The sequence below is a fragment of the Balaenoptera ricei genome, chromosome 3 (genome assembly GCF_028023285.1).
Source record: "Balaenoptera ricei isolate mBalRic1 chromosome 3, mBalRic1.hap2, whole genome shotgun sequence".
In the NCBI taxonomy this organism is placed as follows: Eukaryota; Metazoa; Chordata; class Mammalia; order Artiodactyla; family Balaenopteridae; genus Balaenoptera; species Balaenoptera ricei.
Genome location: NC_082641.1, coordinates 156762632 through 156784851, shown reverse-complemented (window position 1 = coordinate 156784851; position 22220 = coordinate 156762632). Strand labels below are relative to the sequence as shown.

The 22220-nt window shown below is 38.4% G+C and overlaps 1 protein-coding gene across 3 annotated transcripts; it reads right to left on the bottom strand.

The window, feature by feature from the left end:
• Positions 1-2123: 2123 nt before the first annotated feature.
• LOC132362766 (centrosomal protein of 78 kDa-like) lies at positions 2124-21992 on the bottom strand. Of its 3 annotated transcripts, none has more exons than XM_059917741.1 (6): positions 20775-21991; positions 17561-17696; positions 16325-16369; positions 14770-14900; positions 3895-4009; positions 2124-2379 (listed from the first exon to the last, which is right to left on the bottom strand). In XM_059917741.1, the coding sequence occupies exons 1-6, from the start codon at positions 20878-20880 to the stop codon at positions 2298-2300; spliced, it is 615 nt and encodes a 204-aa protein (XP_059773724.1). In that variant the 5' UTR covers positions 20881-21991; the 3' UTR covers positions 2124-2297. The 3 variants fall into 3 exon arrangements, with proteins under 3 accessions (XP_059773724.1, XP_059773726.1, XP_059773725.1); XM_059917742.1 differs by lacking the exon at positions 2124-2379 and adding an exon at positions 3325-3409 and having other exon boundaries at positions 20775-21992; XM_059917743.1 differs by lacking the exon at positions 3895-4009 and having other exon boundaries at positions 2292-2379; positions 20775-21992.
• Positions 21993-22220: the final 228 nt, after the last annotated feature.

The following is a 22220-nucleotide window of genomic DNA, read 5'->3' as shown; positions in this document are numbered from 1 at the left end:
ATCTCACCTTTCAGTCTGAATGAACTAAAGACTTATCTGTACATGTTTTACCAGAGAGACATAATTTAATCCAGAGATGTGTCATCACATACTCTTACATACTCTGCCGTTTAAAAATTCGGCTCACGATGGGGAAAGGAGACAGGTGTGCTTTCTGATAGCCCCACTGTTTTGCACTTCTACTGCTCACTGCTCACTGGCTGCTCTCTCGGTGCCTTCCTTAAACCCTTCCTCTCTTAACAAGGAAACAGGATAACAAAGTAATTAAGAGCCTGGGTTCTGCCTATCTGTGAAACAGAAACATAACCAAGGATATAGAGAATAGACTGGTGGTTGCCAAGGGGGAGGGGGTGGGAGAGGGTTGGATTGGGAGTTTGGGATTAGCAGATGCAAACTGGTGTATATACAGGATGGATAAACAAAAAGGTCCTACATGGGACTTCCCTGGTGGCGCAGTGGTTAAGAATACGCCTGCCAATGCAGGGGACACGGGTTCGAGCCCTGGTCCGGGAAGATCCCACATGCCAGAGAGCAACTAAGCCTGATGCCACAACTACTGAAGTCCATGCACCTAGAGCCCGTGCTCTGCAACACGAGAAGCCACCACATTGAGAAGCCTGCGCACCGCAACTAGAGAAAGCCCGCGTGCAGCAACGAAGGCCCAACGCAGCCAAAAATAAATAAATAAATAAATACATTTATTAAAAAAAAAGTGGATGTATTTTAAAAAAACCAAAAAGGTCCTACTGTAGAGCACAGGGAACGATATTCTATATTCTGTGATAAACCACAATGGAAAAGAATATGAAAAAGAATGTATATAAATGTATAACTGAGTCACTTTCCTGTACAGCAGTAATTAACACACACTGTAATTCAACTATACGTCAATAAAAAATAAAATTTAAAAAAATTGCCATAAAAATCATCACATAAGGGGGACTTCCCTGGTGGTCCAGTGGTTAAGACTTCGCCTTCCAATGGAGGGGGTGAGAGTTTGATCCCTGGTCGGGGAGCAAAGATCCCACATGCCTTGTGGCCATAAACCAAATTATAAACCAGAAGCAATACTGTAACAAATGCAATAAACACTTTAAAAATGGTCGACATCAAAAAACATCTTTAAAGAAAATAATCACATAAATCAGAAACAAATGAAACATAATAAAGTCCGTACATTTAAAAAAAAAAGAGCATGGGTTCGGGTCAAATCGCAGCTTACCACTTACTTATAGCTGTGTAATTCTTGGCAACTCACATAATGTCTCCTCCGACTCCTCATCTATAAAATGGGGATGGTAATAGTTCCCAATCTCATAGCGTTGCTGTAATCCATAAACACGGTTAAGTGCCTTGGTAAATGTTTGAGGCTCTCTGGTTATTGTGAATTAAAATACGTCAATGGCTTCTGGCCATGTGATTTATAATAGTTTGACATTTAACCAAATGGTAAAACTATTCCATTTATTATTCCCATCTCTTTTTACCCCTTACCCTGTTTTGTTGTTTATGTTTTCTCCCACCACAGAGTGCTAGTTCCAGGAGAGTAAAGGCTTTATTTTGTTCACTGCTGAAAGCAATGGCACCCAGAAAAGTACTGTACATATGAAGACCTCAGAAAACACTAGCTGAATGAATGGTGCAAAGTGTCACAAGGAAAAATACACCAAAACTTTCATTATAATAAAAAAGTATAGATAAATCTTTCTCTAATGGCTTCCAGTCAAGTAATTGAAAACACCATATGCTATAATAAAAACATAAGTAGTTTATTAAAATTTGAAGGCAAAAACATAATTTTAAAAGATTTAGTCCTATGTTAGGCATGATAGAGTATGGATGCTTTCTTAAAATTCACAGTCAGATCCAAGAGTATCACTTTCAGAATGTTCTAGTAGACTGAGTTTACTTTTAGTTGTCTTTGATGAAACAGTCACTATTCTACTCTCTTTCTTAACAGAAATGTGTTTTTTCAAAGACTCACTTTTAATTGCTTTATTAACCAAAGAATTCTTTTGCCCAATTCCTTTGCTTTTCTGCTTTACAGGTGAGTCAGAGCAGGAATGCAGGTCCTTCCCAGGTTGTTTCTTAGCACAGTATTTTTTGGTTTATTCACCTGCTTTGCTCATTTTCTCTGAAGAAGACCTGCTATTTCTAGATAATTCCTCTTCTTTTCTTTGACTTCCAGTTCCAGAAATGACGTCTGCTGAAGGGAGAACATGTTCTAGCAATGAAATCTTCAAAAGACTCCTGCTGCTGCTCTGTGACTGGGACCCCCAGGTTGTCTTTGGAAGTTTCTAAGGCCTCCTGAGTAGAGACTGGGACATGGAAGGAGTCGAGAGGCAAAGGAAGCCCAGCATCACCTGTAATTTTCTGAAACTGGAGGGAAAGACAAAAGACAAGACAAAAATTCAGTGATGAACAAAGCCAACCATTAAAAAGTAGAGTTCGAAACGTCAGTGTTATTCTGTGATCTTATTATTAACACAGTAATTGATTATTCAGAAGATTTCAGAGCCAGTTTTTTTCTAATTATATCTTGCCAAGTGATTCTCAACTTAACCTAGCTATATCCAAGGCTATGTCTGCTACATTTTCAGACTTTGGTGATTGGGGTAGTTATTACCCATTTCCTTTCCCTCACTAAAAATGAAACCCTACTCTGTAAGAAAATTAATTTCTTTTCTATCCTCCAGGCACATGTAAACAGTATATAGTTTGTGACCAGACTGTGTTCTCAAGCTGTCAGTTCCCAAGACCAGTCTGAGATTGGCTGAGGTGGGTGAAGGGGGCTCCAAGTAACGCTAGAGGAAAAGCTGACAGGTTTCCCCTCCCATTCCCATGACCAGGTGAGTCACTATAATATCTTACGTATTAGCTATGTCAAGATTACTTATTTTAAAAATTCTGTCAATACGTGTCCCTTCATTAGTGTTCCTTCATTGTAAGCTGACTGCATACAAATAGAAACCTAGATAAAATATGAATAGAATAGACATTTATACAATTTAAAATTTGGAATATTTTCTGTAATGTTTTCTTTCTTCATTAAGGAGAGTTTGCTTTAACTCATAAATTTTCTAAAGAACTTCCAGTTTTCTTATGTACAGCAATACAGTATCATGAAATGGGCCCACATTTACTAATCTCAGATTTGGAGAGGACTCCACAGTCCTCTAGCTCCCGAGCATGTGAACTATTAGAGACCGACCATTATTATTTTCTCTCTGACTTGGTCATTTCCTTTTTGCTAATCACTCTTAGAATCATTAAGTGCTGTCCTGTCCACTTACTTGGAGATTCTGCATTTGTACTGGGGCACTCTGCTTGGATTCTGATTTTTCTTCTTCAAGTGCCTTCTTTTCTTCTTTAGGTGGACTGCTAACAGTAGAATTCATCTGGGGACGACCTAGTAAATGAAAATCTGACTGATCTATACCAGCCATTGTGGCAAAATTGTTCCCGGTTGAGAACCACTGACCTATATCTTCCCTGAAGATTAATAATAATTTTTATGTCTAAGACAAAAATAACTTTAATTCAAACTTATCAAACAAGCAAAATAAATGAAAGATAGGAAAATTCTTATCCATTCCCAAGTATTTTCAATGGACACTGCCTTCAATTTAGTCTTCACAAAAAACTATACCTACTAATTACTCTGTCTACAGGTTACTCTTTTATAATGGGCTCCCCACTCTACCAAAGCAGGCTGCCCTATTTGCATTTCTTAAAAAATTTAATTCCTCATTTTAAAACGTCAACTATATTACCGATAATTATACTAAATTTGGCTAAATATGGCCACGTAAGTGATGAAAATCGCTCCAGTTCCTCAGCAAACTACCGTTATAGTTGCAAAGAGAAGAATGCCATGAAGAGAAATGAACTAACCCAGCATCTTTAAGGAGATCCAAGAAAGCATGGAACTTCTGAAAAGAATTCTCAGTGCTGCCCAAAACACCTTCCTCATCCAGGATCATGCTTGTCAATGAGTGGGCATGAAGGCCTTCAGACAAAGAGAATTTTATATTTCTTTAACTGGGCATTTTCATGTTCCAGCTATAAAAGAAGACTGAAAATGTCTGACATGCTTTTTTCTCATTGTCATCAAAAGTAGTCTTGTCTAGTTTCAAGGAACAAAACTAAAACACTCAAAATGTAATTAACCTGTAATTAACCTAACTCGCCACCAGTAAAGACAGAGACCATATCACATTATAACCAAAACCCCCAGGCACCCAACAAAGTTTCCTATATAACACTTAGCTGGTACATAAATAAACCAAAGTTATCGTTTTATTAATGATCTTTCACAAAAGATCACATTTCTAACTGGTTAAATTCATAATGGAGCCTCATTCCACATTAGAAAATTACCTGCTTTAAGTTTCCCTTAAATTAGAAAGTGAATTATAGAATCTGATTTGAACAAAACATATTACAACTCTGCTGAATGTTAAGAATTAACTTTAGTGAGCATACTATCTAATGCTTACGTTTAAAAGTCCTAAATCATACCCAACCCAATTTATTAAATGTACGATCACCAATATTTTCTTTGGCTTCTTGAAAATATTCACTCCCGTGCACTCTTCCCCTTCCGCTCATCACCTATGCACTTAAAACCCCTATAAGCTCAACTCTAGTATTTCTCAGAAAGGCTGTTATGTTCATGATGCCCCTTTTGCCTTATATAAGCAGGTGCTCAACACTTATTGAATGAGTGTCCGCCAATCCAACGGATGCACTTTGAAAAATTCCTCCCTACGTTCAACCTATGATAAAGTATATTTAGATGGAACTTTTTAGATTATGCCCTGCTTTCATGCACATTACCTAATGTAATTCTTATAGTATATATTTTTATCTTGCATTGCATTCGTACAAGTTTTCCAATATCTTAAATTTATTTAAATGATTCACTTTCCTAATTCATTGCCAGGAGAGTCTCATCATGTCTTTTATGCTACTGTATATACAGTATATGCACAAAAAGTGCTTTCTTGAATCAAAGAATCATGAACAGAAAATAAGCTAGTGTCATATGAAAGCACACACACACACACACACACTCAAAATGAGATTTTCACATTTTTAAAAACATGCTTTCTGGAATATAGATCATATGATCACTAAATACCAGTAAATGCAAAAGTCCATATGATACAACCAATTTGCAACATATTACAGTTTTAAAGTTTACAAACTGTGTGTATGGCTTAAAATCAAATCAAAATAAAACGAAAACACTCTCAAAAGTCTAAGAAATTGTTTGCCTCATTGACTCATTTATCAGCCTTAAGTCTTATTACTCTTTCCTCCTTTAACTGCTTTAGGCACTCCTCCAGTTTTTCCTAAACAAACAGAGTAAATATTATAACTAATTCGTAGTATAATATCCAAAAGCCTTTCCAGCTGTAGGACTCATCAGGATTTAGGGGCAGAGCCAGAAGTGAACTCAGGTTTTAGTCTGCTACTGGTAATATCATACCATGCTAGTGAAACGAATTATCAAAATCTATCAAATTAGCATAGTAAAGATTTATTTAAATTCCACTTTTTCCAACATAAATTTGTGGCAGCCCACCATAAAAGGCATATGCGTATAACATAGCAAGTCAGAAATAAATAGTTAAGACCAAGAAAGAAAACTTCTATTTTTATTTGTGGGTCTCTTTATAGTAGGAAGTCCTATTAATGAACATGCTTAATATACCTGAATTGCATAATTGCAGATTCAAAAGCATTTTTTTAAAAAGTAATCATTTTTAAAGCAATTTACAGTCAAGCACTGTTCCTGGAGTTCCCTGGGCATTAAATAATCTAATCATCAAAACCCTAAGAGGGGGGCTTCCCTGGTGGCGCAGTGGTTAAGAATCCGCCTGCCAGTGCAGGGGACACGGGTTCGAGCCCTGGTCCGGGAAGATCCCACATGCCGCGGAGCAACCAAGCCCGTGCGCCACGACCACTGAGCCTACGCTCTAGAGCCCCCGTGTCACAACCACTGAAGCCTGCGTGCCTAGAGCCCGTGCTCCGCAACAAGAGAAACCACCGCAATGAGAAGCCCGCACACCACTAGGAAGAGTAGCCCCTGCTCGACGCAACTAGAGAAAGCCCGTGAGCAGTATCAAACACCCAGCGCAGCCAAAAATAAATAAATAAAATAATTTATTTTAAAAAAAACCCTACGAGGAAAGAACAATCACTAACTCCATGTTATTTTACAGATGAGGGAAACAGAGGCAGAGAAGTAGAGTAAGTAGAGCAGCACAGCCAAGGTGACACCACTAAGTAGCAGAGCCACACTGTGGACTCAGGAAGCTGGGTGCCGTTCCTGTTCACGGAGGTGGTAGTCTTCCCACTCACCAAGGTCAATCAAATAAAATGAACACTGATAAGCTCTCTTAGAAGTTTTAGGAACTAAGACACTTCGGTCCTTGAAGTGGGGACACTGCTTGCAATAGGCAGAATTCTAACAGAGCCCCTAAGACTCCTACTTATTGAAGTACACAAACCTTCCACTTAAACAATCAAACCCTAAATCTGGGTGCTGTAGTGAAGGGATTTTGCAGACGGAATTAAGATTCAAAATCAGTTGATTTTTTAAGATAGGGAGATTATTCTAGGTGGATGTGACCTACTCAGGCACCCCATGAAAAGGACTTGAACTCTTCCTAAATTGAAGTACAAAAGGGACAAGAGGGAGACCCTCCATTGTTGGCTCTGAAGAAGTCCAATGCTGCGGCAGGGAAGGCAAGCGAGAGGCCTCTAGGAGCTGAGACCGTCCCCCGACTGACAGCCAGCAAGGAAATGGGGACCTCTGTCCTGCAACTGCAGAATCTGAATTATGCCAACAAACCGAAGAAGCTTGGAGGCATTCTTTCCCAGAGCCTCTGGATGCTAACACAGCCAGACTGACATCTTGATTTCAGGTCTGTGACCCACACAAACTATGGTGAACATCCAACATTTGGGGCTCCATGTTTACACTTAAATTTCACGTGCTTTAACACTCTCAGGAGGGAACCCACATGTTCCCGTGTGTATCTGAGCAGGAAACCCAGTCACGCTGTGCCTGGACTTCTGACCTGCAGAACTGTGAGCTAGTCAAATAGGTATTGTTTTCAGTCAGTGAGAGTGTAGTAAAAGAATTAATATTCTACTCAACCTCCAGGTTCGTGGACAAAATAAATGACTGTCATTGTTTTGGGCCACTGTTTCGGGGTGGTTTCTTATGCAGCAATAAACAGTCAGAATACCTATACTTATGAAAACAGTAAGGTATATTTATACATTTTAACTGCTTTGAACAATCACTTAAAGAATGAGGAACTCTATTATATGCCATCATTGGGAGAGGAACTGGTATCACTTTCTGGAGTAGCTTTTGGTACCTAACAACAATCCTACATCAGGAGTTTACCCTAAGAAAATTAAAGATGTGGGCAAAGATTTATCTACCAACATGATGTCATAAGATTGTTTATAAGCAAACCCTAGAAGAAAGCTAAGAGCCTCCAAATTGGGATTGGTTTCAATAAAAATAGCTCACCGTATGAAGGAATGCGCTGTGAAGCCACTAAGAAAAGAATGACAAGAGGTCTCAGCCAGAGTTAATGAACGGGCTTCAGGAGTTCTACATTCAAAATATATCTGTGCGTTTCTCCTGGGAGATGATGCATAAGCTTAATCAAATTCTCTGATGTAGAAGAGTATTTAGTGACATGGCAAAATATTTTTGATACTTTTTGAAGACAAAAGAGCAGATTAGGTGTGTGTACACGCAGAGGTGGCTTTTATTTCCTTCAATAAGTTGTTCACTGTTTTCAAAGATTTGCTCAATGAACATATATTTTTATATTCAGAACATGTTTAAAAAATTGAGAGTCTAAGAACTTCAAATTCTTTAATGTTTCATTACTAAAGCCAGTCAAGTTTTCAATGGGAAAAAAGGGGAAAAAATTGCAAAATTCCTCTACTTTTAACATAATGGTTTAATCAATCTTCTAAAACTGATTTCAAAGAAATTCTAAACAAATAAGCAAACAAACAAAAAACCCTCACCACAGTCAGAGGAAAGTAGACTAAAATTCCTGACTGGTTCTAAATAGCACATCAAAGTGCAATTACATGAAATAGTTTCTCCCTCTAATGGAGGGAATTAGAACACAGTGTGAAATTTTTGTGAAAAAGTGTACCCCTCTCCTACAAAGTATTAATAATTCATGTCCCTTATGTGGAAATATGGAACCAAAAAAGTTAGAAAGTAAAATTGCTTGATATTCTATTACTTAAGTAAGACTAATGATAAGGCTTTGGAATAATTTTCCTTCCTGTCATCTGCTCTCCTTCATCCCTTCTGTACACTGGCTAGGGTGATTTATCTGGGACAAAGCTCCCATCATATTGGATATCAAATTTTATGTTCAACTTTTCTCCACTTAACATTGAAATCAATCATTTCTCATATAATCAGGGGATTCATAACCTTGATTTTTTTTTTTGTGGGCTACAAAATATTGCACTGAGTGGGTTTACTGGTTAACCATTTTACACATTTAAATTCTTTCCAACTTTTCAATATTATAAGACAAAATAACCGTTTTTATGCATGAAGGCTTTTTTCCATATTGAGAATAACATTCTTACAATAAATGCATAAAAATGAGTTTGAGATCAAAGCAAATGAATATTTTTAAGGCTCTGAGGTACCTATCTCCAAACCGCTTTCCAAAAGATTTCTGAGATTTTATACTGCCATCAGCGATGTATCACTTGGTATATAACCTCTACTGTAACTGTTGGCTTACTTCCTCACCTAGAGTGCAAGTTATTTGAAGATAGGGGGTGTATTTTATTAAGTGTTTATCCCCAGCACCTGTGCCTAGCACAACGTAGATGGTCAATAAATAATTGCTTAATAAGGAAAATCCCTGCCAATACAAGATGTACGTGTGTGAAAGACAGACTGTGTGTTTTTCTCTAACTGGATAGATGAAAACTTGTCATCTTCTTTAATGTGCAATTTTTTGGCTTATAATTAGTAATTAAATTTCTCTTTTATATTATATTGTAAAAATTCAGATTCTCTGAGGCAAATGGGCCTGGCACTACCCATTAGCTATATAACCTTGGACAAGTTCTATAACTCTAGGCCTCAACTTCCTCATCTATAAAATGGAGATAAGCTCCCATATCACAGAGCTCTTGTGAGGATTACATGAGTTAAAACACATAAAATTAGAAGAGTGCTTGGTACACAGCATATGTTCAATTAATGCTGAATGAATGAACATGTGAACGCAAGCAGTAGTGAAGGGCTTAAAATGAAATAGTCTCATCCCACTCCCACATCCAGCACTCAAGAAGCGACCGATTCTGTACACAGGTTTTTAATTGTAAAATACGATATGTGTACTGAGAAGTGCACAGGACAAAACTGTCAATGTGACAAATCAAAAGAGAATACTTACATAACCACTACTCGAATCTGAAAGTACTGATACTTGTCAGCATCTCAAAAACCCCCGATATCGTTTTCTCATCACAAGCTCCTTCCCTCTTCCCGGTTAAACACCATCCTCATTTCTGAAAATCATTTCCTTTAACCTGCATGCACCCCTAACAAAAGAGTTTAGTTTTGTCAACGTCTAACTTTATGTAGAGGATCATAGTATATGAAGTCTTTTCTATCTTATTTCTTTCACTCAACATTGGTTTAAAAGATTCATCCGCATTGCAGCCTGTAGCTCTAGTTCATTCAGTTTTATTGCTTGATAGTTTTCCCACTGTATGAATACACATAATTTATTTAATTTTTGACTCTTGATGGACATTTGGGTTGTTTTCAGTTTGTGCTAATGCAAATCATGGACAGGAATCCTGCTGTACCGGTTATTCTGGTGCATTTACACAGGGCGGGGGTGAGGGCTGCTGGGTCACAGGCTATTTATATACCTTCAGTTGATGGAGAGTGCTAAATGCTTTCCAAAGTAGTTGTGTCGATTTATACTCCAGTATAAGCAGGGTAGAAGATTCCCATAGTACTCCAGGTCTACAATACCTGATACTACCAGACTTTATTTATGTATTTGTCAATCTGATTGGCATGTAGTTTCATTGGTTTTGACTCACTTTTCTCTTATTACTTGATGAAGTCTTATACTTTTCTGTGTGTACTGGCTGTTTGGATTTCCTTTTTTATGAGGTTGACGTCAACTATTGTTATTTTTTATTCTTATTTTTTTAATTATTATTTATTTATTTTTGGCTGTGTTGGGTCTTCGTTGCTGCGTGTAGGCTTTCTCTAGTTGCGGCGAGCGGGGGCTACGCTTCATTGCAGTGGCTTCTCTTGTCGTGGAGCACAGGATCTAGGCACGAGGGCTTCAGTAGCTGTGGCACGTGGGCTCAGTAGTTGTGGCTCGCAGGCTCTAGAGCGCAGGCTGCGTAGTTGTGGCGCACGGGCTTCATTGCTCCGCGGCATGTGGGATCTTCCTGGACCAGGGCTCGAACCTGTGTCCCCTGCCTTGGCAGGCAGATTCTTAACCACTGCGCCACCAGGGAGGTCCAATTATTGTTATTTTGAATTCTTCTCCATTTCCAAGTAATACTCTAACATGACTATTTTCTGACTAAATTTGAGGCATTATCTGTTGACTTTCTGATTTACTAAGTAAGGGTTTAGTTCCTTTACACTCTTTCCTATGTCCACACTGCTCAGTAAAGTTATGTCATCATTAGTTATTCCACTGCTCATGATCTCTTTGACTTTAGTGATATACTTAAAAACCTACATTGTTGATCCACTATAAACTCTCTCAACGTCACGCTTTGTAAAATGAGGACATTCATACCATCTTCCCTTTTTTCTACCTCCTGTCTACCTTCCAAACCTAGCTTTTACGTTGTCAAAGTTGAAATTTATATTCTGTTCTATGTGCAGTTAAGTCTTCTGTCATTTGAGAGTCAGTAGGGAGTAAGGTTTAAGAGAACAGGCAGAGAGCCTAAACTCAAAGCCTCGATCCAGCCCTAAATTCGGTACAGCCTGGGCAAGTTCCTTCCCTGTCTTAGCATCCTTTTCTCAAAAGTGGGAATGATATTAGCACCAACCTCATAAGGCTATTCAGAGGATTAAATGAGTTAATATATGCAAAAACACTTAGAGCCTAACATATACTAAGTACATACTAGTACACAATACATTTCAGTACATACCAAGTTAATACTAATACATACTAAGTATAGTTTAGGTTAGTTATTTGTTATTACATGCAAGTTGACAATAAAAGCTACAAACCAAGACAGTATTGCCATTATTACAATTAAATTAATATTGCCCACTGCAGATGTACTGTGTCTCTGTGTATAGACTACACCTCGTTCCATACTGTGTCAGTGTCACTGCCCTTGTGCAGGGTGACCACATACCCCAAGCCGCCTTGGGCTGTTCCAGTTTATACCTGTTGTCCTGATGTTACAGCATTAGAGCGCCTCCTTACACTATTGAAGTGTAAGGAGTTTGGACAAGTTCTGGTTTGGACAACAAATTAGATAGGTGGTCGTTACCCCTGTGTGTCACTGAAAACGGGGGCATCTATAGTGTCAAGTTTAAGTGGATTCTTCTCTTCCTCACCAATAGTCGGTTAAAAATCAACCATAGTTTAGTTTGCTTCATGTTTATGTCAGTATAGCCTTTTCTCCTCTGGAGTTCAAGTTCCTTCTCCTCTTCCTCTCCCTCCTCCCTTCCAACAGTGCCTAATACCTAGTAAGTACAATATGCCTCAAGGTGTTTCTAAGCTCTCAATCACACAATCAATGGAAGCCTCTCCAATCTAGACTAGCTGCTCTCTGCACTGAATCCCCTATTACCTTCCTTCTTGGTTTATTGCCTCATTTTGCTGGATTATTTCTATAAATAGCTTAAGGTGTAGCACAGGAGGTAAATTTTTCAAATTTCTTTTTGTACAAAATATCTCATTCAGCCTCCACTTATGACTGATAGTTTGGCTGGATACAAAACCCTAGGGTGAAAATTATGTGCTGGAAAAATTTGGAGGTATCTTTCTAATACCTTCCAGCATCCATGGTGCTGATGACAACTATGATAAAGTCAGATTTAAAATTTTTTTTTTTAGGTGACCAGTATTTTTCTCTCTGGAATGGATGTATCCTCTCAGTATTTTATTCTACTTTTCTTTTAATTAATTAATTTATTTATTTTTGGCTGCATTGGGTATTCATTGCTGCGCAGGCTTTCTCTAGTTGCAGTGAACGGGGGCTACTCTCCGTTGCGGTGCACGGGCTTCTCATTGCAGTGGCTTCTTCTGTTGCAGAGCACAGGCTCTAGGCGTGCAGGCTTCAGTAGTTGAGGCATGCGGGCACAGTAGCTGTGGCACATGGGCTTAGTTGTTCTGCGGCATGTGGGATCTTCCCGGACCAGGAATGGAACCCATGTCCCCTGCATTGGCAGGCAGATTCTTAACCACTGCGCCACCAGGGAAGCCCAATCTATTTTAATTTATTTTTTCAGTATTTTAAAGTTTCACAATGAAGGGTGCCTAGGTATGAGTCTATTCTTGTTCATCTTGCTCAAAACTTGAGTAACTATTTTCAATCTGAGGCCTGATGTCTACTTTCAGCTGTGGGGAATTTTGTTGCCCTTTGACAGCTTCCCTCCATTTTTTGTCTGGGTCTGGAGTTTCTAATGGTAACATGTTGGATCTCCCAGATGCAGCCTCTCTAACATATGGCTATCACATTTTCCATTGTGTCGTTCTTTTTTATATACTGAGAAATTTTTAAAATTCCTACTGAATATATTTCAGCAACCATATTTTCATATCCAAGACACCTCTCTTGCTTTCTGACCATTCTCTTTTTAATTAACACCCTAGTCTTATTTTATAGTTGCTAGCTCTTTTTAAACCTCTCTCAGGATACTAATTAGGGTTTTTTCTTAAATTATTTTGTTCCCTAAATTGTCCCCAGTCCTACCAGGATATGTTTTCACTCTTTTCCCCCCCTCTCATGTTGTAAGCTTTACTCAACTATCAGGCAAATGACAGTTATTTTCTATTTAAGAATGAGCGCAGAAAGCTCCCTGAAGTCAACGATTGATTGGCTTCTTATGCAGGAAGAAGTGGGGAGTGACTGTAATAGGATCCCCCCCAAACACTCTTTTCTAGGGTGTAAAAACTCACACTAGCTGCCCTAGTTCTCCCCAGTTTCACTGTGTTCAAACTTAAAATCATCTCACTTCAGGAGCGTGAGGGCGGGGCTGGGAGTCCACTCCTCCAAACACAACCCTTCAATGAGCTCCCCTATTTCAGTCACACTTTTAACTAACTCCACCCTCTCTCCTACATGCGCATCAAAGCATGAAGCTACTTCTGCAGGTGGGGTCAGAATCCTCCTCAGTTGCAGGTGGTACCTGTGCATATTCTAGGTGATGCTTTTCCTCTGTTCTACTGCTTCAGTTTCACACTCTTCCATGTGTCTTCCGTCTTTCAAAACTATGTTGAAATCTCTTGACTGTTGTTGGCTTATGTACTTAAACACTTTGATACCATCCTTGTAGTGTCTTGTCAAAACGGAGAAGAGCTGCAAGGGTTCTCAGTGCGTTCTGAATCTGCTATTCTGTGGTCCCAGTGTTTAAAGTTCTTGGTCTTCCCCAGTCTATCACTGCTTTTAGAAATACAATCTCCTGTTCTACTCATGAAGGAAATGAATACAACACATCTAAAATGACAAGGAATGCGGGTTAGATGCTCTCGGGTCTTGTCGTACTCTGCAATTTACTAAGAAATCACTTATGTGCTACAAATTGTAGGTGCTCATTTATAAAATGAAAGGGGGTAACTCTACATGAACTATAGATTTCTCCCACTGTAACATTTCATAATTTTCTAAGTTTTCTTAAAATTTCTCTATATTATCATTAATTTTAATTAAAAACATAAAAATCTAACATTCTCTTTTGAAAATCAAAGAGTAATTACCATAGTCCTACAATAATGGGATAATTAGTTCTGAAACCTGTCAAGTTTCATGTTTCATACGAAAAGAGAATCATATTAAATAATTTTTAAAAATTAAACATGGACTTTGTAGCACAAAGACAAGGTTCCCCCAAATGGTATTCCCTTATTTACTAGAAATGTTCAGCTCTGCATTAAAGTTGAAATAAAACAAATATATTATTTTTGAGGTGCAAAAGTTTCTTATGAAAATCAGTTTTTCTTTTCTGTCCGTACAAACCAAAGTATGGAATCACATTAGATGTCAGGTTTATTAGGGAATATAATGTAGCTTCTTGAGGTTTTTTATTTTAGGAAAGGAGAATATTAACATCAAAACTTTTTTCAACTTTACTTTTATTTAAAATGAGGCCATATTTTCCTCTTATAAAAAGAGAGTTCAACTAGAACTGTCAATTTTCTCATCTGTAAAACAAGAGCACTGAATCAGCTGACTATATTCATTCAGAACTCAATTTCTTTATCTTATGATCACTAAGGTTCTCCCTAAATCGAATATCCTAAGGTTCTAAGGAAAGGAAACTATATTACTAACGACATGTTTTGATTTTTATTTCTTAGAGTTCAAATGTCCACCATTCACCTTGGTCTAAGCTTAAGGAACCATTCAAGGGGATACAATGCAGATGGGAGGAGAAAACAGAACCCTCACTCAAGCTGTGCAGTGTTGCAATCAGGCTTCCATTTGAAAAATAATCTTCTCTATAGCTTTAAAGTGATAACTTCGTACCTGCAATGCTTCTTGTTTCAAACTGATTTTCTCTGGCTCTTCCTGAACACTTTCTGAGGAATCTTCGACCTCTTCGATTTCTGAGGAGGAAGGACTCTCTACTGTCACAGTCACAGGAAATTCTGATGGACCTGAGTGTCACAAGAAGAAGATAGGAAACCACAGAGTTGTTAAACTGAAGTGCAAAGAAAGAAGACAAGATTGTATAAAAGATAACACAAGCCAGATACCAAATATCCAAATATTAGAGGACATTTAACAAAAGTGATCTGACGTATCATTATTTATAAATGTCTCTCACTGCTCCTTAGTCTAAAACAGGCAATGACTAAGTAAAAGTACAGTAACTTATTTTTGCTATGTTACTGTACACACCTCTGTTGTACATGGTTAGGATTAGTAATGGGAATTGCCCATATTATTTTATTAAGTTTCTTTCACAGAAGCCAAGTGAAGAGCCAAGATAAACATTTTTTCTCAGATCAACTTTATACTGCAAATGAAAAATTTATTCTTTACCATCAGACGAAAACAGTCTGGAAGCAAATGTAGTTTTTCGGAGGAAAATACATCAGTAAAGGGACTGATGAATAATCAGAAAGTCAACATATCTAAGCTGTGAATAACAGACGTTAGAATTTTAAAAAATAAATCACATACACATACGCAACTAAAACTGACCCATCAAAAATTTCATCTTCTCATCACCCTTAAGCCAAAACTAGGGTAGCAGTAATACAATTCTCCTGTCAAGCTTCACTGCCACTGCAATGTTGTTCCATAGGACATTTCCAAACATTTAAAAACTGACCTGGCCACAACCCCATAAAAGTCTACAGATCATACAGAAGTGTGCTGGGATTATATAACTACGCAGAAGACAAGTCACTAGGACATCGTTTTCACAACAAGCAGCAAACCTGCAGCAGAGGAAACTCCCAACAGGAGAACGAGGCGCACACCCCTCCCTCTGGGCATGCAAGCGCAGGACTGACACCCAAGGTGCTCTTCTCTCAACCTCAGCAGTGGTGCCTTTCACAGAGCAACTATGCGGTCTCCCAAGACCACTGGGAAGGAGAATCTGATACTGACAGTACTAGCTTGCCATGAGGCCATAAGCGAGGGAATGTGTGTGGCCTTGGTGAGAGAGCAGAAGTTTGGGAGATGTTGCTTTATATTGGCTTTCAGATCAGGAATTTGTACATACGGCCTGCAAACAACATTTCTTGAAAACATATGAACATTCTTGAGTATGACAGCTCCATATGAGGGGTCAGAAATGGCAGTCAAGTTCGTTTCACTGGGTAACAGCTGATTTGCAGACTGGAGAACAGGCTTCCTTGTTCACAGACATAACCACAAGGCTGCCAGCTGTGTGAGAAATCCACACAATTACACGGTTGCATTGGGAGAGCAACCAGACAAGTTTTACGTGGATTTATTTCAGAGAGGGAAATGCTTCTTGTAAGGCTCTGTCAGTTTAAAAAGCAAAAAGAATGACCACCCACCTTTCCCAATTCAACCCCTACATATCATAAATATGATAGCTACATACCTGCACCTGATTACATACATCACGAGCTTTGATGAATGGAAAGCCCTTAAAAAGATATCAACAAAACGAAGTTAGATCTTGATGTAAATACATCACCAGTTAAATCCAGTTAATACAACTATTTAGTATTATGTACAGTATCCATACAGAATTGTGTATAAAAATAAATAAGCTCAAAAGAAGGACCTGGAGGGCTCTGCTACGGAGAAAACTGAACAGAATTCAGCCGACTGGCTTGGTGATAACTCTCTGAACTGCCGAGAGGCCCCTTCAGCTCCTATGTTCAGGATGGTTGAGATTTCAGTCTCACTTCTTTAAATGGTGATATTAATCGTTCTCTAATTTACCACTCTGTGTGACGAGGATGGACCTGAGATTAAGTGTCTCACCAAGAAGATAGGAAACCACAGAGTTGTTAAACTCAAGTGCAAAGACTGGGGATTCAACACTATAGTTTATGCAACAGCAATTCACATTACCATTTGCAAAAAATTAGTTGGTTGTCCAATAAGGATTATAAACATCCATTTAACATGAGCTACTGAACAGATACTTCACACAGTAACTCCTTCAAGTACTATTTAAAATCAGTTCTCTTTGTTTTCTTAAGCAATTGTTAACCCCCAATTTCATGAATACTACCAAGTAAGTCACGTGAAAATCATCTAGAGCAATCTATTTCACTTAGCAAGCCTAAAGCTATAATTCAACAATTTTATTTACTGTTCTATGACAAAAATTACTATGAACAGCTATCCCCTGGATAAGTAATCAGCTAAAGCTAGTTTGACTCACTAAATCTGATTTACTGAGTTAATAAGCCAGTTGATTTAGAATAGGTCTAATGCAGATTTCTCATCCATTCTGCATTAAACTGCTTCCCATGCCTAAAATGTCTTTTTTCCCATTCGTACATATCCAAATTCCTACTTCTGTGCTGTAGGGCTTGGCTCAACTACACCTGCCTTTAGTGAAACTTTTCTCACCTGCACAATTGGAGATAATTTTAGTCTCCTCATGACTCCCACGGGGTTACCTCTGTTGTGACACTTGAGAAACAACTTGAAACTCCCAATTACTTTCTGTTTTTCTTCCTTAGACGGCTCATTAGGCAGAAGCCATGTGTGAGTTATCTTCTTTCCTCTATAGAAAGCACCAGAGACCGCCCACGTAATGGAAGTTCCAAAATAAAGAATTCTGAACGACTGAAAAAGACAGGGAATGCAAACACATTACCTGTTGCTTTTTGCACGTTCTGCAGTACGCCACGGCAGAAAACCAGACACACCAGGTGGTAGAGGTTCAGGACCATAACATTCTTTACCAGCAGAGTGTTTCCTTCCATTACTTACAGGTTTCTTTGTGGCCAATCCTATGTTTGACAAAGCACGAAAGAAGGAATCAAGATGCACCAAAGGTCTACAGAGCAACTCTCAAAAGTGTACAGTTTGAAAGGAATCAAACAGGCACTGGACAATGATGCCAAGGCCATTAAAAAAAGGATCGTTTTGTAAAAAGGTTTTACATAAGCCAGCATTTTTTAAAAATATAAGTTCTCTACACTAACAAGTTATTTTAACTAAAACAAAAGTATTGAGATGTGCAGAAATGGAAAAATAAAATTTTTAAAAATCCCAAAGTATGATACATTTTATGTATCATGCAGAAACACTCAAGTTTATTGAATCTTAGAACACCTTTGGCATTTCTGAATCTCAAGGATAGCGAAACACAGGTACACCCATGACTTCTGCCAAACAGAATCTTCAGAATTGGACCAAAATTTCAATTTAAGATGAATTTTTCTATGTAAAAACAGTAAAAGTTATAAGACTGCAAGTTGCTGGGTGGTAGGTGAGTCAATGTTACTCTCCTATAAGCCTGTCAGCCTTCACTGCTCCTTTGATTTCATATAGAAAACAGACAAAAAAACAAATGAAACCCACTGGATAAAAGAGTGAAATGTGGAGACTTATCCTATATTTCAGCAGTAAAGAGGCAAGTATCTTTATATGAAATATTTGGTTGCAAAAACTAGACCTACGTGTTAATATTTTATTTAGAACAAGCCATATATTAAAATTCACATTTAAATATTTAATTTGAATTTACTGAAAACAAACATCATAGGTTAAAATGGTTATTTTTATCCTTCAAATCTACTATTTCATGTTATTTTATTTATTTATTTTAATAGATCTTTATTGGAGTATAATTGCTTCACAATTCTGTGTTAGTTTCTGTTGCACAACAAAGCAAATCAGCCATATGCATACACATGTCCCCATATACCCTCCCTCTTGAGCCTCCCTCCCACCCTCCCTATCCCACCCCTCTAGGTCATTGCAAAGCACCGAGCTGATCTCCCTGTGCTATGCTGCTGCTTTCTACATTTTAGCAGCATTAGGATGGAGTGTAAAATAGAGTGTATGTGGTAATATAGGATAAATATTTCATAGAGTGTAGCTTATTGATAATCACCACATGATTCTGTGTGATTTAACATGCCTCTTAAAAATATATAGGAGCTCGGGCTTCCCTGGTGGCGCAGTGGTTGAGAATCTGCCTGCCAATGCAGGGGACACGGGTTCGAGCCCTGGTCTGGGAAGATCCCACATGCCGCGGAGCAACTGGGCCCGTGAGCCACAACTACTGAGCCTGCGCGTCTGGAGCCTGTGCTCCGCAACGAGAGGCCGCGACAGTGAGAGGCCTGCGCACCGCAATGAAGAGTGGCCCCCGCTCGCCGCAACTGGAGAAAGCCCTCGCACAGAAACGAAGACCCAACACAGCCAAAAATAAATAAATAAATAAATAAATAAATAAATAAATTTATAAAAAAAAAATATATATATATATATATAGGAGCTCAGTTCTTTTTGTGCTATTTTATTTTGTTTTTTAACTTAATTACCCTCCAAAAAAGATGTCTGTATGCATGTGGTTTGTATGTGTATACCCTTCCTTTACTTTCAGAAACTAATGCAAATACATTTGTATTAAAAATTTTTTTAATTATACTTGTGTTAGGAGATAAAAAAAATTTTCTAATAAAAGTTCCCGTCTTTTTTAGGCATACATAACTACAATATAAATGTGACACAATTCACACCATTATCTTACCCCTATACTCACCTGGATCTAAGTATATACCCAGCTATTGATTTGGCTTACCTCTATGTCTCCAAATAACTGAGGCAAATACAAAAAATAGACCAAGAAATAAAATTACTCTTAAAATACCTCAATGAGCTTGTATACTTCAGTTACATTTCCACTTTGTTTAATCACGCTAAATAAAAAAAAATTTTTAATTGTATTCTCATTCCATGATGCCGTATTATATACCGCCAGGTACTAATATTACAGAATTCCTAATATGTTTCACATATACATGTTTTATTTATATATGTTTCCATTTCTAATATTATAGCAAAAGGCAACTTAGCTATTTTAAGAATGCTTTACATATCATATAAATTTTTAATAACAATATGTAATTAGTGTGATACCACAAATCTTAACTTCTTTGTATGTACTATTTGATTATTAAAATATCACTGTCTTGAAATAACAATTGGCAGACAATTCATAAGCTTTTTTTTTGACTTCATAAACACTCTTAACAACTTCTATTTAATACACTATTGTCCAAGCAAGTTGATTAATGGAGAATCAAAAACATACATCTTTAAGTAGAAAAAGAAAAGTTGTATTTATGAAGATGTTTACAATAGTTTATTTTAGGTTATTTCCAATTTTTCATCAATTTAAAAAATGGACCAATTCAATGAAACCTTCTGAATCCAATGTTAAAAAGTATAACTATGAAAGAAAAAAAAAAGTATAACTGTGAATCAAAAATTGAAATTTAGTATGAAAAGATAAGAATGGCAAATTATATTGAAGCTAGGTGGAATTATGTTTATAGATATCAGGAGGAGAAAATAAAAATGTAAACAGTGGGAGGAACCAAGATGGCGGAGTAGAAGGACGTGCTCTCACTCCCTCTGCGAGAACACCAGAATCACAACTAGCTGCTGGACGGTATTCGACAGGAAGACACTGGAACACACCAAAAAGGATACCCCGCATCCAAAGACAAAGGAGAAGCCACAATGAGATGGTAGGAGGGGCGCAATCAGAGTAAAATCAAATCCCATAACTGGTGGGTGGGTGACTCACAGACTGGCGAACACTTATACCACAGAAGTCCACCCACTGCAGTGAAGGTTCTGAGCCCCACGTCGGGCTTCCCAACCTGGGGGTCCGGCAACGGGAGGAGGAATTCATAGAGAATCAGAATTTGAAGGCTAGTGGGAATAGATTGCGGGACTTCGACGGGACTGGGGGAAACAGAGACCCCACTCTTGGAGGGCGCACACAAAATAGTGTGCGCATCGGGACCCAGGGGAAGGAACGGTGACCCCGGGGGAGACTGGACAAGACCTACCTGCTAGTGTTGGAGGGTCTCCTGCAGAGGCAGGGGGTGGCTCTGTTTCACTGTGGGGATGGTGACGCTGGCAGCCGAAGTTCTGGGAAGTACTCCTTGGCGGCATGAGCCCTCCCAGAGTCTGTTATTAGCCCCACCAAAGAGCCCAGGTAGGCTCCAGTGTTGGGTTTCCTCAGGCAAGACCACCAACAGGGAGGGAACCCAGCCCCACCCATCAACAGTCAAGTGGATTAAAGTTTTACTGAGCTCTGACCACCACAGCAACAGTCAGCTCTACCCACCATCAGAGCCTCCCATCAAGCCTCTTAGATAGCCTCAACCACCAGAGGGCAGAGAGCAGAAGCAAGAAAAACTATAATCCTGCAGCCTGTGGAACAAAAACCACATTCACAGAAAGACAGACAAGATGAAAAGGCAGAGGGCTATATACCAGATGAAGGAACAAGATAAAACCCCAGAAAAACAACTAAATGAAGTGGAGATAGGCAACCTTCCAGAAGAAGAATTCAGAATGATGATAGTGAAGATGATCCAGGACCTCGGAATAAGAATGGAGGTAAAGATCGAGAAGATGCAAGAAATGTTTAACAAAGACCTAGAAGAATTAAAGAACAAACAGAGATGAACAGTACAATAACTGAAATGAAAACTACACTAGAAGGAATCAATAACAGAATAACTGAGGCAGAAGAATGGATAAGTGACTTGGAAGACAGAATGGTGGAATTCACTGCTGCAGAACACACTAAAGAAAAAAGAATGAAAAGAAATGAAGACAGCCTAAGAGACCTCTGGGACAACATTAAACACAACAACATTCGCATTATAGGGTGCCCAGAAGGAGAAGAGAGAGAGAAAGGACCAGAGAAAATATGTGAAGAGATTATAGTCGAAAACTTCCCTAACATGGGAAAGGAAATAGCCACCCAAGTCCAGGAAGCACAGAGAGTCCGATACAGGATAAACCCAAGGAGAAACACGCTGAGACACATAGTGATCAAATTGGCAAAAATTAAAGACCAAGAAAAATTATTGAAAGCAGCAAGGGAAAAACGACAAATAACATACAAGGGAACTCCCATAAGGTTAACAGCTGATTTCTCAGCAGAAACTCTACAAGCCAGGAGGGAGTGGCATGATATACTTAAAGTGATGAAAGGGAAGAACCTACAACCAAGATTACTCTACCCGGCAAGGATCTCATTTAGATTCGATGGAGAAATCAAAAGCTTTACAGACAAGCAAAAGCTAAGAGAATTCAGCACCACCAAACCAGCTCTACAACAAATGCTAAAGGAACTTCTCTAAGTGGGAAACACAAGAGAAGAAAAGGACCTACAAAAACAAACCCAAAACAATTAAGAAAATGGTCACAGGAATATACATATCAATAATTACCTTAAACGTGAATGGATTAAATGCTCCAACCAAAAGACACAGGCTTGC